The sequence below is a fragment of the Athalia rosae genome, chromosome 1 (assembly GCF_917208135.1).
Source record: "Athalia rosae chromosome 1, iyAthRosa1.1, whole genome shotgun sequence".
NCBI lineage: Eukaryota > Metazoa > Arthropoda > Insecta > Hymenoptera > Athaliidae > Athalia > Athalia rosae.
Window position 1 is genome coordinate 28,705,174 of NC_064026.1, and position 13,046 is coordinate 28,718,219.

Below are 13,046 nucleotides of genomic sequence, written 5' to 3' on the forward strand. Positions count from 1 at the left end.
ACGGTGTATCGATGCTGCACGTGTAACACTGACGAGCCGATCTTCGCACTTTGTTACCCATATGGATATAAGTTTGAAGCTTAGCTCTTTTTTGTCCCGGAAAAGTGAAAAACGAAAAGAAACGAAAAGAAAAGCTTCTTCGCGATCACCTCTTCTCGCAGCTCGGTGAAAATATCACTTACACCCATACCTACGTATGTATATCGTGATCGCGGTGGATTCATTTCGAACTGGGACGCGCTACGTGTGGACGGTAATTTATACCGCAATTTTACAAGTTATGTATCATGTAAGTTACGTCTGCAGGTTCGCAAGGCTGAAGTCTCCGTGTCCATACGTATTATGATGACATACACGTAATGTTATAAGCAGTAGGAGACACCCACCTAATGTGTGCGCCATCGGTATCAGCCGGCGGTCCTGGTTGGCTAGTCCGTACAGCTGCCACCGGAACTTACCACTTTGTGACCCACCTCAACTTTACCCGGAAGTATGTCTTCTGATCGTATAAATCAGGGGTGGGCACGCAACGTAATTTCGTGCGGTACACGTACGCGTACGTACGACGTGCTCCGATATTACTTATAGAGTGTAAAAAGATGGTAATATAATTGTTTTTGTGAAATTCAAAGCCGATGAAACGACCGTTAGTTTTGGAACATCGTCTCCGATGATCTCATCCAATTTGAAAGGCGTCCAAAGCCAACTGAACCTGAACGGTTGCTTCGTTACTCCTCTGGGGTAAAATTCGTGAGAATTTTTCAGATTCGCTAGAGAATCCTTGAGGGTTGCAGGAGACGCGATTGAACGAAGTTCTCTTCGCGCTGAATATAATGAATTTTTAACTCCCTACGAAAAAAAAAAAAAAACAAAACAAGGAAAGGAAAAATAATCGTACATATCTGATGAAACATTCATTGGAGATAGTCGACCGCGAATTGATGATGGGCAATTATCCAATCAAAATATAGAGATGCGTATCTACACTGTATAATGTCATGAACATATACGTATACCGTCGTCCACATACGAAGACTGCGTATTACACCAGCGGTAAATTTATACTTCGCTGTATTGTAGGTGCTGCTAATAGTTCGCGTTATACTTCGTCTAGCTAAACGGTGACGATGATTTTATACGCAACGATGATACGTCGTTGACGTTAATTGTTCGCTTTTCGCAATTTCAATTCATTATACTCTCACGGAGCATTTTACGAGTTACCTAATTCTATCGATTATTTCTCGACGCTCTCTAAATTTCTGATCCGCGGTTCACAAAGTTTTTCGTATTTTTCTATCTTCGGATTTTTCGTCTTGTTTGCCTTTCTGTTATCGCATACGAATTTTCGAAACTTCAACAGAATCCACAGAGTTCAAGATCTTTTACCTGCATCTAGAAAAAAGAAAAAAAAAATAGTCGACCACGAATTTCCTTTCTATCGGGGGTGCGATATGAATTTTTTTTTCAATTGAGCGAACTCAAATTATATTGCTTAATAATTTATCAGAGTGGGCGATCAGAGATGAATCTCTCGAGTTCGTAAGATTTCGATAATTTGGCGTCGCCAGCGTCTTCTATATTTAACAATATTTCTACCAACCGTCGCATTGTAATTTGCTAACAGCTAACTCGCTGAGTGAGTTACATGCTAAATCTATTCCTGGTTAATTACTGGTGCAGTAGATTGTCGCATATATATGTATATATATATCGTGTATACAGGGGTATATATACATATATATATTATGCAGGGTTTTACCCGTGGTATGGCATATCGTTGCAGTCTGCACCTAAAGCATATTTTAGACTGCAACGCGTATTACTGTAACTGTGGTATATATATATGCCTATATACCTGCATATAGCTGTATTATATATATACGTACGTATATTCCATTCAAAAATAGTACAATCTCAATTCAGGACAAAATGGCTACCTCCACTTCGCAGCCTCCTTGTACCGTATAGTGGAGAAATTTTCGTGTACCTAATATTCGGAAATTTATTCAACCGGCTTGGCAATTAGCTGTTTAAAATTCAAAATTTCACCCCTCAATTATTCCATAGTAATTACTCGATTCGTACTCTCGTTTAAAAAAAAACATTGTATATACTTGTACAACTTCTCACAAGAGATATCACATTTTCGCTCCTCCATTCCAAACTTTTGATAATTATTAAAAAATTCAATCGCGATCGCACGACCCACATTTTGTGATAATAGATACAAAATATCGATTCTCTTTTCAAATTTTTTGTCAGTAATTTCTTCGCCTCGCAGATGATATATCAGATTCATGCTTCTGAGATGTTTCTCACTGCCGGTGAAACGTACAAGTAGATAAACCAACGTAAATAAAATACTTGTATTACCTGCCCATATGACTATTTATCTATAACTCGTCCAAACGTCAGACTTGACAGCGTAATCAGTTTTGCGGTCTTATCTGAACTGCATCGTGTATACGTGTATATGTTCATCGTGTGCGCGTGTATGCCTGTACACATATTCTATGTTTACCTCTGAACTTTACTTTGTCGATATTTGCAATCTTCTGAACCGAGAATCCATCAGCTGCCATGATGAATTGACAACTGCATATTGCGCAATATAACGTGGGTTACGCGAGAATTGAGACGCGATCAAAAGTTTATAGGAAAATTTTTTTACACTAATATCAAGAAACGGAAGTAAAGTGGAAGAACTTTGATCCCTCCTAGTCTGTACGTAACATTTGTAATATTCACTCGCACACACTTGTGATTCTTTATGAATTTTCATTATGAAAAATAAGTGTATACACGCGTGGGTGTGCGGTGGAAATGTATCGCACACCTATATGTACGTATATCTGTATAATATACGTTTATATGCCGCTTTGGAAATCGTACAATAAAACTAACTTTATAGCCCATCTCTCACGATCATGCCCGTAAATGACGATGACGATGATCTCGCGCGACGATTGACGAACGTGGACGTTTTTTTTTTTTTTTTTTTTCAAAAATCGAATGCCGCGCGTTCATTTTATATTTATTGCAAGCTCGCATATTTCATCTGTTATTCACGCTTCGCTACGTGGGAGTGATGCATGAAAACTCATCTCGGATCACGCCCGTAATATACGTAGAACATATAGACGTAGTACGTGGTTTTCTTTCTTTTTTGTTATTTTGTATAAAAATAAATGTGTGCGACATTCTACTACAATAAGTTAATCGAAATTTGTAGATGAATTTAATGAAAAAATCTCGTTCGATCTCCAAAAATTGATAATCGTACGGAGTACACAGCTCGTCGTAATTGATCATTACATACGCTAATTAAGTCTGTATGGGTTGAAAAAACTCGCACTATGCTTTGAATATATATGAAATCCACTGAAAACATATGTACGCATGATTCACGATCTCATTTATTATTTAACGAGGAATTCGGTCTGAAGAAATGTTATTGAAGAGACATCGGTAATTATCGATACAGAACTAGTAGGTATCAAACTGGTATAATTTGTCGCAAATACATCCAATTACCAACTTGACGGTAAGCCGCGAGATTTTTATTTTTCTTTCGCTAATTTTTTTAGTTGTAGATTCGGTCCGAAGTATAGTTGGTTCGGGACTATAATCTAAAAAACAAAAATAGGAAGAATATAAAAATGTTAAAATTACACACATGAGCTGGCCGAATATTCGCTGTCATTCGTTGACTTGTATCTATATATGTGTCTATGTGTACAATATACATATGGTAACATGTATAGATCCATATAATATTAATGGTCTGGAAATACATCCATCATCATTTAATCTCTTGGAAACATATAATTTTTATGTTTCACGGGGATCGGAAAACCGTGACTAAATATTCATAAATATATTAACCCCCTCATAATTTAGGAATATATATGTGTATGTATTTTTACGTCGAGCTGGTACAATATGTATGTACCTATATATACCGATAATAATTCAGAAATAAATTCACATTTCACGAAAATCGTCGGCGATTATCGTCGCTCGGGCGTTTTCAAGTCGACTTAAACTCGCCCCTTCATTCGTCATTTTCTTCATCGACTCGCGATCGGTCTTCGCGATATTAAATCAAACGCTAATCGATGGCGAGAGGGAAAACGGTCGACAACTAAAGATAACGAAATTATGCAATTTCGCATTTTCAATCCCTGTTTAATCCGTTCGAAGCCTTTTTTCCTTTTTATTTCCATCCAATTTCATGCTATATCGAAAATTAGTTTTCGTACGTACATCAAATCATTCGATTCCTCGTTTAAGTGTAACGAAAAAAATCGTCCAGTTATAAAATTCTCGGTCGTTCAGCACGAAAGCAACATCGAGATACGCTTCGGGTCCACAGTAACCTCGCGTACACTCCATTAAGGGCAAAAAAGAAAATCGTGTGCCCTGTCTATACCTACAGGGTTAAATTATATCTGTAAACTTGTATCTATCACACTTAAGTTAACATTCTTTTTATACATATGGCAGTTGGTTTCCTTTTTTTTTTTTTTTTTTTTTAATTTTCTTGTTGTTACCATTCTTTTTTTTTTTCCTAAATAGACCTTCGTCTCCGGAATTGCGGCCCTCGGCATTTGACACCTCGTGTGGTGTGCCAGATCAAATCGTGCAAGATCGTATTATGATTGCAGGTTGTGCGGTGAAGGGATATATGTAGAGTGAGACACGCACCCTATATTTTATTTCTATTCGTATATATATATATGTACATACGTAGGGATATACGTAGAGAAACGTGCGTCGACGACGTGAGCAATATGTAGGACCCCCCGCAGCAGCTACTCCTGCATACTCCAATACAGTCGAGGCGATATAATTTGCCCTATAGCCGCACTGTCATGCGTTTCGACTTTATGGAAGGGTAGTTTTTTTCTTTTTTTTCATTTTTCCTTTTTTTTTTTTGCCCCGCTGTGCCGCTATTCCGACTACCCGATTTATTTAACATTCGTTATTAATGGACGTGAACATACATACCTTTGTCAGGCGTGTATGTGCAGAGAGAAAAACTCGATACTAATCGCGAAAGGGACGTAGAATGTTATACCTGTGATGCACATCGGTTGTTAGTTATTGTTGGTTGTTGGTTCGCACTGCTTCGAATTTTACCGAGTCCTACGCCGCAGCTGTATATATACCTATACAGATAATCCGTTATCGTATAACGTGTGACCATATTCTTGTAATACAAGTGGAAACTTTGGTAATTTATACATATAACTGTTGAAAAATTATCAGCTCGTAATTCGATTAAAAAATTACTGTTTTTTTTTTTTTTGTTTTTTGGTTTTGATAATCTCGAAGATGATATCAACTCTAGATAAAAAAAAAAACAGATTCAAAGAAGAAAAAACTGGTTCGCATATGGAAATTGCACGTGGATCAAGTTTTTTATTTTTCGTTCAAGGAGTTCAGGGTGTTAAGTAACTGCGAAATTTTTTAGTTAAAAACGACGCGAAGAAATCTCTTCACAGTGCATTGGAAATGAAGAGAGTCTTTGAACGCCCGATATCGAAAGATTTTGAATAGAAAATATGCAGATACGTACCTGTTCCTACGTACTAAGCGTCGGCGGAATGATTTGTACCGGTCTTCAACTTTCTCACAGTTGAGATAGCCTGGACTCGTTTACGAGCGCTGATGAAATTTTCAGCTCCGTCTCCGGTAAAGTTCGTGCTTTTTTTCTTATCGTTTTTTTTCCATTCTCCGTTTGACGGATTCGCGTCTTCTTCTGTACGCAATCACCTTCGCATCACCGGACGTTTCCGTTTCTCACTGCATCTCCGTTTATATATACATATAAATTTCAGTATGTGGCTAAACCTGAAAGTGCGGAAATCATTATATGCAATTAACCGATGGACGGACATTTGTTTTTACTTTAAATCGCGCGCCGTCCCGTCGTCCGGTAAAAGTCGAATTGATCGTTTCCTTTTACTTACGACAGTCCAACGCGGCGGTATCAGAAACACTCGAGGTCTAATTGACCGGAAAATTGTTTATAATTACGTAGCGCTTCGTATAACAAAAGCCATTTTTACCAGCTATTATAATATACAATACGTTTATAATATCGGTAGTATATCGTGTTGCGTTCACGCATTGCGTAACTTACAAAAAATTAACGGGGTTAAGATTCGGAAGTAGAACGTAAAAAAAAAAAGGCAAATCTTGTAGCAAAAAGAAAGAAATGGGTGGTGATCGGGGATGCGAACAGGATTTGGAATAATCAAAGCCGGGTACACGTCCATTCCAGGGTCTTACCCTACATTTTTTCTACTTCATCAAAATTCAAGGGCAACGGAATTTTTTTTTGTTCACTACAGAATGATGAGAGAAAAATGACATGAAATGACGTCGGTTGCACACGTACGTGTACGTGAATTTTCGCAATACATTATATTCATGTTTCATTCATTTCTCACATTTTATTGCATAGTAGGTATAGAAGAACGCGGGCTGTTGTTGAAAATCATTGCGAAGCGACTCGCTACGTAATATAATAAATGTGCATGCCCGATCGAATGGATATATATCTCGTACATTTTGTCTGCAGGTCGATCGTTCTAAAAATGTATCGTACCTGCCTTCGTGTATAGGTACGTGAATGAATTCATTCGGCTCGACTTATTTGGAGAGACGTTTATTTCTTTCTCTTTTTATCCCCTCCCCCCGCCCCTCGACTCGACTCGCCGCGGTTAGGATTTGTATATTTGTCAATGTCACGCCGCTGCAATGTTTTGAGAGGACGTTGTTGCGAGAGAGGATAATATGAGCCACTTTCGCACATTGCAAATACGGTGTGGCTACAGCTATCTATACACACACACGTTCGCTTCGAGATCTCCTCTTACGATAAGTCTCCTCGCGTTGCGATAACGCGAAAAGTGCACAATGCAGATATATCAGCTGGTTATTTTTTAACCCACAAAACCGCAGCGCTAATTTATTCGTTAGTTTTTTTCCCCTGTTACCTACATCCACCTCATCCCGTACGCCACTATATTACATAGATTATGGGATTACCTGTTCGTTCGTTCGTTTATCAATTTTTGCTTTCTTACACGGAATTACAGAACTAAGTTTTTTGTTCGGCGCGCTCGTTATATTAAACGCGTTTACGGTTGAAATTATGTTATGCTTCGCCGTGTAAAATATCATATAAATGTTTCCACCAAAATTGTAGGCGGTAAGCCGAACCGTCTGGAGTTTCGTTAATTGTAAGTTGGGGTTTATTGTCATAGTTAAGCCAAATTAGCGGCGTCCTAGCTCGTTGCAGATTAAGCTCACTTTAATGTAACATACTGAGGTACATTCCCTGGTATAGTATGACACCGTATGTACCAACATGTTTCATCTGTTACGTCACTTCGTCGCAGTCATATCACAGTCACCTGCATCGCACCTGAGTTTCATTCATCTACACTATACGTATCCTTAACTATTAAGTTATACTCGTACTTTCCACGAAGGTCCAACGCTCGCAAACTTAATATAGGTGAAGTTTCGCACCTACGCTTATCTACGCCATATGTATAATACCACATGTGTAAAGAAACGTAGGTACATGCGTCATTAATATCATTTTCTTTCTCACTCTAAAACGTATTTGTACGCATTTTTACGAGAGAAAAAAAATGAGATAATTTCAATTTTTTTTCGATCCGTCCTGATGTATTTCATCAATTTCCGTACAGTTTTTGCACAACTTTCATCTCGCTTTTTCTCGCTCTTTTTACAATGTAACGCGCGTAAATTATGAAATTCATAATCGAGTCGTGTCTGCCCTCTCCAATCTTTCCCTCTCTCCTCTTGTCTCGTCGTCTTCTCCCCCCCCTCCCCCTCCTTTATCGTTCTCTTTCCTCTTCTTACGTTAGTCTCCTTTCTTTTTACCCGTCGCGATTGACTGAATATCCGCCAGGTTGGGTCACTATGTTCATTCATGATTCTGCACCGAGTAGAATGCAGAGGACTGAGATGGGGGATGAGATACACGTCCCCATACATATGTATGTTGTATAATGCGTATATACGTACCTATACTTATACGTAACTAGTCACTAGTGTATCAGCGAACGAGCGGACTCGAGCTTTTTCTCCGTGCTGCACCGATTAGAATGGAGTAAAACTTTGCTCAGACACGCAATTAAACTTTTCCACTCGCTTTTCGACTCATTCGATTGGAACGAGAATAAAATAAATTCGGCGAGGGACAGAAAATCTGATGGGATATTACAATAAATTTTAACTGCGATCCCTATCGATTCGATTTTCTTCCTCCATTTTGTTTTTTGTGATTTTAAAATAGGACTGGTAGCGATTAGGTCATCGGTGGATCGATCATTTCGTTCTCATGTAGTATACAGAATCTATGCCCCATGATTCAACGTACATACTTGCATGTGTATACGATAAACTGTTATTCCGATTTTTAAATTTATTCAAATTTTCGCCAACCGCGACTCCATACTGTTATACATGATAGGTACCTATAAGTCATCGCGATGCGCGACCAAAAAAGTGTATTTTTTTCACCTATTCATCCGTTGTTATCTTACGAAAGAAATTTCGATGATTGTTCGAAGGGTAATCGTTAATTTTCTCGTCTCTTTTTCATTTCTTTCTTCAGCGCGATGCTCGTGCCGAGGTTTCGTTACTCGGATGTGGAGGAGAAGCAATGAAAATGATGGTGAAATTCATGAAGCAGGAACGCGTCACATCCGACGCTGATGAAGAAGAGGCATTGGTTCCGGCCCTCCACGGACGTTTCGCTTCGATGCGTAAGGTCCCCTCTTTGTCGGACCTCTCGGACCCGGAAAGCTCACTCGGTGAGTCAAATTATGATCGATCAAATCCATATACCATTTCTACATAGTTAAGCGTGCATCATGTGTTTATCTGGTTATCGATGCAAACGGCGGCAAGCTAATTGCAAGTTACAGGTGTTGAACAATGCGTACATGTGTAATACCCGCATAGACTGCGGTTCGTATTCGTTCAAACTATCCGACATTTTCGCCTCGAACTTTGTCCAACCGAACGTGTTGGTATTACCTATATAGGTATATAAGTATAGGTATATAAAACAGAAATCCGATCAACGTTTATCAATCCAAGGTATACGAGCACTACAAATATGTACATATATATTTCAGTGATTTTTAAATTCCGATCAGATACAATTTGTAATTTTGTATGTTTTTTTTTTTTTCTCTTCTTTTTTTTTTCCATCTGCTCCACATATGTGTATACATATTGATTACAGATGTAGATATTTTATAATGTAAACGGATTAGATCGTACGATTTGACAACTTCGTGTTCATTTTGAATTCTTTGATATATCGGGTCAGTTTATATTAACAGCGTTTTTATTTCTTTACGTTCTCGCAACTTTACACGTGAAACGTTACAACGTACGGCGGCGGGTATATCCGTTGTAATCGTCGTTCGATCGTACCCGCGCTGGATAAAGTATCCGCTGCATGAATTCAGAAAACAGAGAGAAAAAAAAGGAACAAAAATTGAAAATCTAATTGAACTAAATTCGTATCATTGTAAGTAGATACATATTTTTTGCCACGTTTCATCACGTTTGGCATTTGGGAGTACGTACATTACATACGTACTATGTTATATACTCATTGTGTACGGTGTACGATACAGGTATATGCATGTAGATCGTGCATTCATTTTTTCTTCTTCTTTTTCTCTCTCTCTCTCTCTCTCTCTTCATTCGTCGGCGTGATTACGGGGGCACCTGTTGCCACCGCTTAAAACCGTGAGAACGGGTCCGCAACAGGTTTTCATATGGTTTTATACGTGTCTACATGTGTAGAGAATTAACAACCACAACTCAATGAATATTATATGCAAATTTTGACGGTTAAGAAATTAACGACTAATGACACGAACGATATCGTCATATACGTCGTGGGAAAAATTCAATCGACTTCGGTTACAATATTCACATGGACATAATGTGTACACACCCCGTGTTCGACGACCGGGTCTGTTGCACGCGTACATTTGTGTGACGAATCGCATGTCGTACATTTTGATTTTTTTTTTTTTTTTTTTTTTCAATTCAATTTCTTTTTTTTTTCCCCCGTCTTTCACACCGTTCTGATTCGATTTCTGTAATTGGGGTGCATATATATGTGTCCACCCCGCTCGTATATCGGAGAATCGCGATTATTACGGAGTATCGTGAAATCGTTACCGAATGTTAGGAAAAATTGAGAGAATTTAGTAAGTATTGTTCGTACCGTTGTCGGACCAGTTGTAGCGCCAATTTGGTAACTGAGCGTGAAAATAATTGTCGGATGTATTTATACCTATACGTACGATGTCCCATCGTATACAGGGTGTCCCATTTTAATTGAACCATTTCGATCACTCGAAAGGATAAAGTCGTACGAAAAAACTTTGTCTACATTTTTTTCTTCAAAATCTGGAAGAGGGTCAAATTATGCACCAATAATTCCATTTGATGACAACGAGTTGACCTTGATTTGATCTTTCATAAGGTCACTTGAAAGAAATTAGATAACGTCAATTTTTTTTCTTCTTCAAACCCCAAAACTTGCGTATCAAAAGTTTTTTCGCACGACCTCATCCTTTCGAGTAAGTAAGACGATTTAATAAAAAATGGACACTCTGTATTTGCTTGTAGTTTTCCGTCGTTAGGAAACCGTATACTATACGCCGATAATGGCTCCGTTTCAAGGGATCTTCGGAAAAAACAACCCTCGGAATAAACCATTGGGACGTCCGAACATCCGTTTCTGAGGAATCAAAGAACGAAGAAAATTTGTATGTACCTTATACCGCGCTCTCCATGAACAGGGGTGTTTTCGAATTTTGATGCTTCCAAGGGCTCGAACGTTTCCAAATAAATTAAACAAAATCCCCTGAAAATCTAAGCTGTGAAGATAGTCCGCTTTGCTATCAAAGTTTCTTATGGAAATAACATTGGCAAAACATTTTTTGTTCTTCGGAATTTTATAAGTCGTTGACGAACGCATCGAAAATTCGGAAAATATATATTTTGAAAGAAAATTTAACGCGCTACAAAAAAGGTCCCTTGTCATTTTTCGCTAAATCTACTGGATCAAAAGTTGTTCTAATTATAATCTTACCTATATAAATCAAACTTTGACCTGGAATTGAGTTTGGCGGTCTAAGGATGAAGAATTAATTCATCGCCAGGCATTATCGTCGCTTCTAAAAACAAATATTTGAACTAATTAAGTCGTGCCTATGGTCGAGAGAAATGATATTTTCGTTTGAAAGCTCATCGAATTTCGTAATTACGTTCTCCGATTGTCTTCTGCCTTGTTTCATCAACGAGATTTTCTTAAGAAACTTTTCGAACGAGGGGAATACTAATTTAATACTGATTATTACACAAAAGGTTTTTTAACCTGAATTTTATCTATTCATTCGAACGTTTCTTTAGCACAAATGTTGTTTTTTTTGTTTTCAAATCTGCCATTCGATTTTTTTTTATTTCACAAACGATAATGAACGGCGGAGGGACGGGAGAGAGGTGGAAAAAAGAACGATGTGTTATGAGAGATTTTTTGGTGTACGAGAAAAATTGTTTTTTTTTTCTTTTATCCCCTCCTCCAGACGTGCCATAAAATATCCGTTGCACGCGCATGTATAGGTATATAACGAGGTGGAAATTGTACACGTGCATATAGGGGTATACGTATGTATATACGTACGTCGTACTCGTATGCAACGTGCTTTCAGGCTATGACAATGAATATAGCGTTGGCCGCAGGTTAGCGGTGTGATCAAAATATAGCGAGAATTAACGAATTGGATAATCAGCAGCATCCTCATTAGAGAACCCCACTGAACGCCCCCGCTTGCTTCTGTTCTCCATAGGTTGTTCCCCTCCCTCTTTTTATCTCCCTCTCCCTCCTAACGTCTCTGCTTTTTTTCCCTCCCTCCTACATTTTCATAAATTATAACCAATGAAAGCATATACACCTAAATCCCGAAGCGTGATTCAGAAGCTGCGGAGACGAAATAATAAATATACATACAGCTATGTGGTTTAATTGGAATATTAATTTCACAAACGTACCTGTACAACAATCGTTCCGACCAGTCCCGCGGGATGGACTTCAGCCGATGGTCAGAAAAGAAGGAAAAAAAGAAAGGAGAAAAAAAAAAGAAAATTATATATACCTTAAGGGAATTTGACTCGGCCATATTGTCGTACACAGGATGCACAGGCACCCTTCCGTGACCATTTTATTTACCCTGTATCCTATACCCATGTAGCTGTACCGTGTGTATAACGCATAGGATGTATATGGGCATATTATGTACTGCAGGCGTTTATCTTCAATTCCGTTCTCTCGCACACACCCGATAGCTTTATTTTTTTAATACGTCCGTATTCATATATATATACAGACCAGGACGTCGCATACTTTGTGCACTCTCTTAACGACTTCGTGTAAAGCGTGAATTTTGCGTAGGTGAATTTACCTATGCACCTACACCGGGAACCGGTGTATCATAGTAGGCGAACTGGGAGCGGGTTTAAAAACTTGATTGTCAACTAACCGCATTGCGTTAAAGGGATATAAACATTACGTACTTGTATCTGTACCTCGGTCATGAGCCTTCGGATGACGAATGATTCGATATACATTTGCACATACCTATACACGTTTTGGAAAATAAATTTGGAAAAATTTTATAACGAAGAAAAGATGTTCACCGTGGCGTTCGTTGACAAGTTTTTCTCGAATGCTCCCCGACGTTATGTACCCGCACCACAGCTATACATCACTCATATATGTGTATACTTTTATATACATACGTGACTATATACGAATCTCGCGGAAGAACCTGCGTGGATAGAATATCATCATTGACGTATGTCGCGCGACGCCACGAGACTTGACAATGAGACTGAAACGCAGCCATCCCTTTCCCATATGAAAATATGCGCTTAGATGCACCTCGACGCTTTATCGGTCATCG

The 13,046-nt window shown here is 38.5% G+C and overlaps 1 protein-coding gene across 2 annotated transcripts in view; it reads left to right on the top strand.

The window, feature by feature from the left end:
* Nucleotides 1-13,046, top strand: part of LOC105683765 (protein C-ets-1) — a 97,482-nt gene that overhangs the window by 13,207 nt on the left and 71,229 nt on the right. For both annotated transcript variants that reach the window (XM_012396625.3, XM_048659632.1), the window contains exon 3: nt 8,666-8,864. In XM_012396625.3, the coding sequence (XP_012252048.1) occupies nt 8,666-8,864 (199 nt within the window). The remainder of the gene's footprint in view (nt 1-8,665; nt 8,865-13,046) is intronic.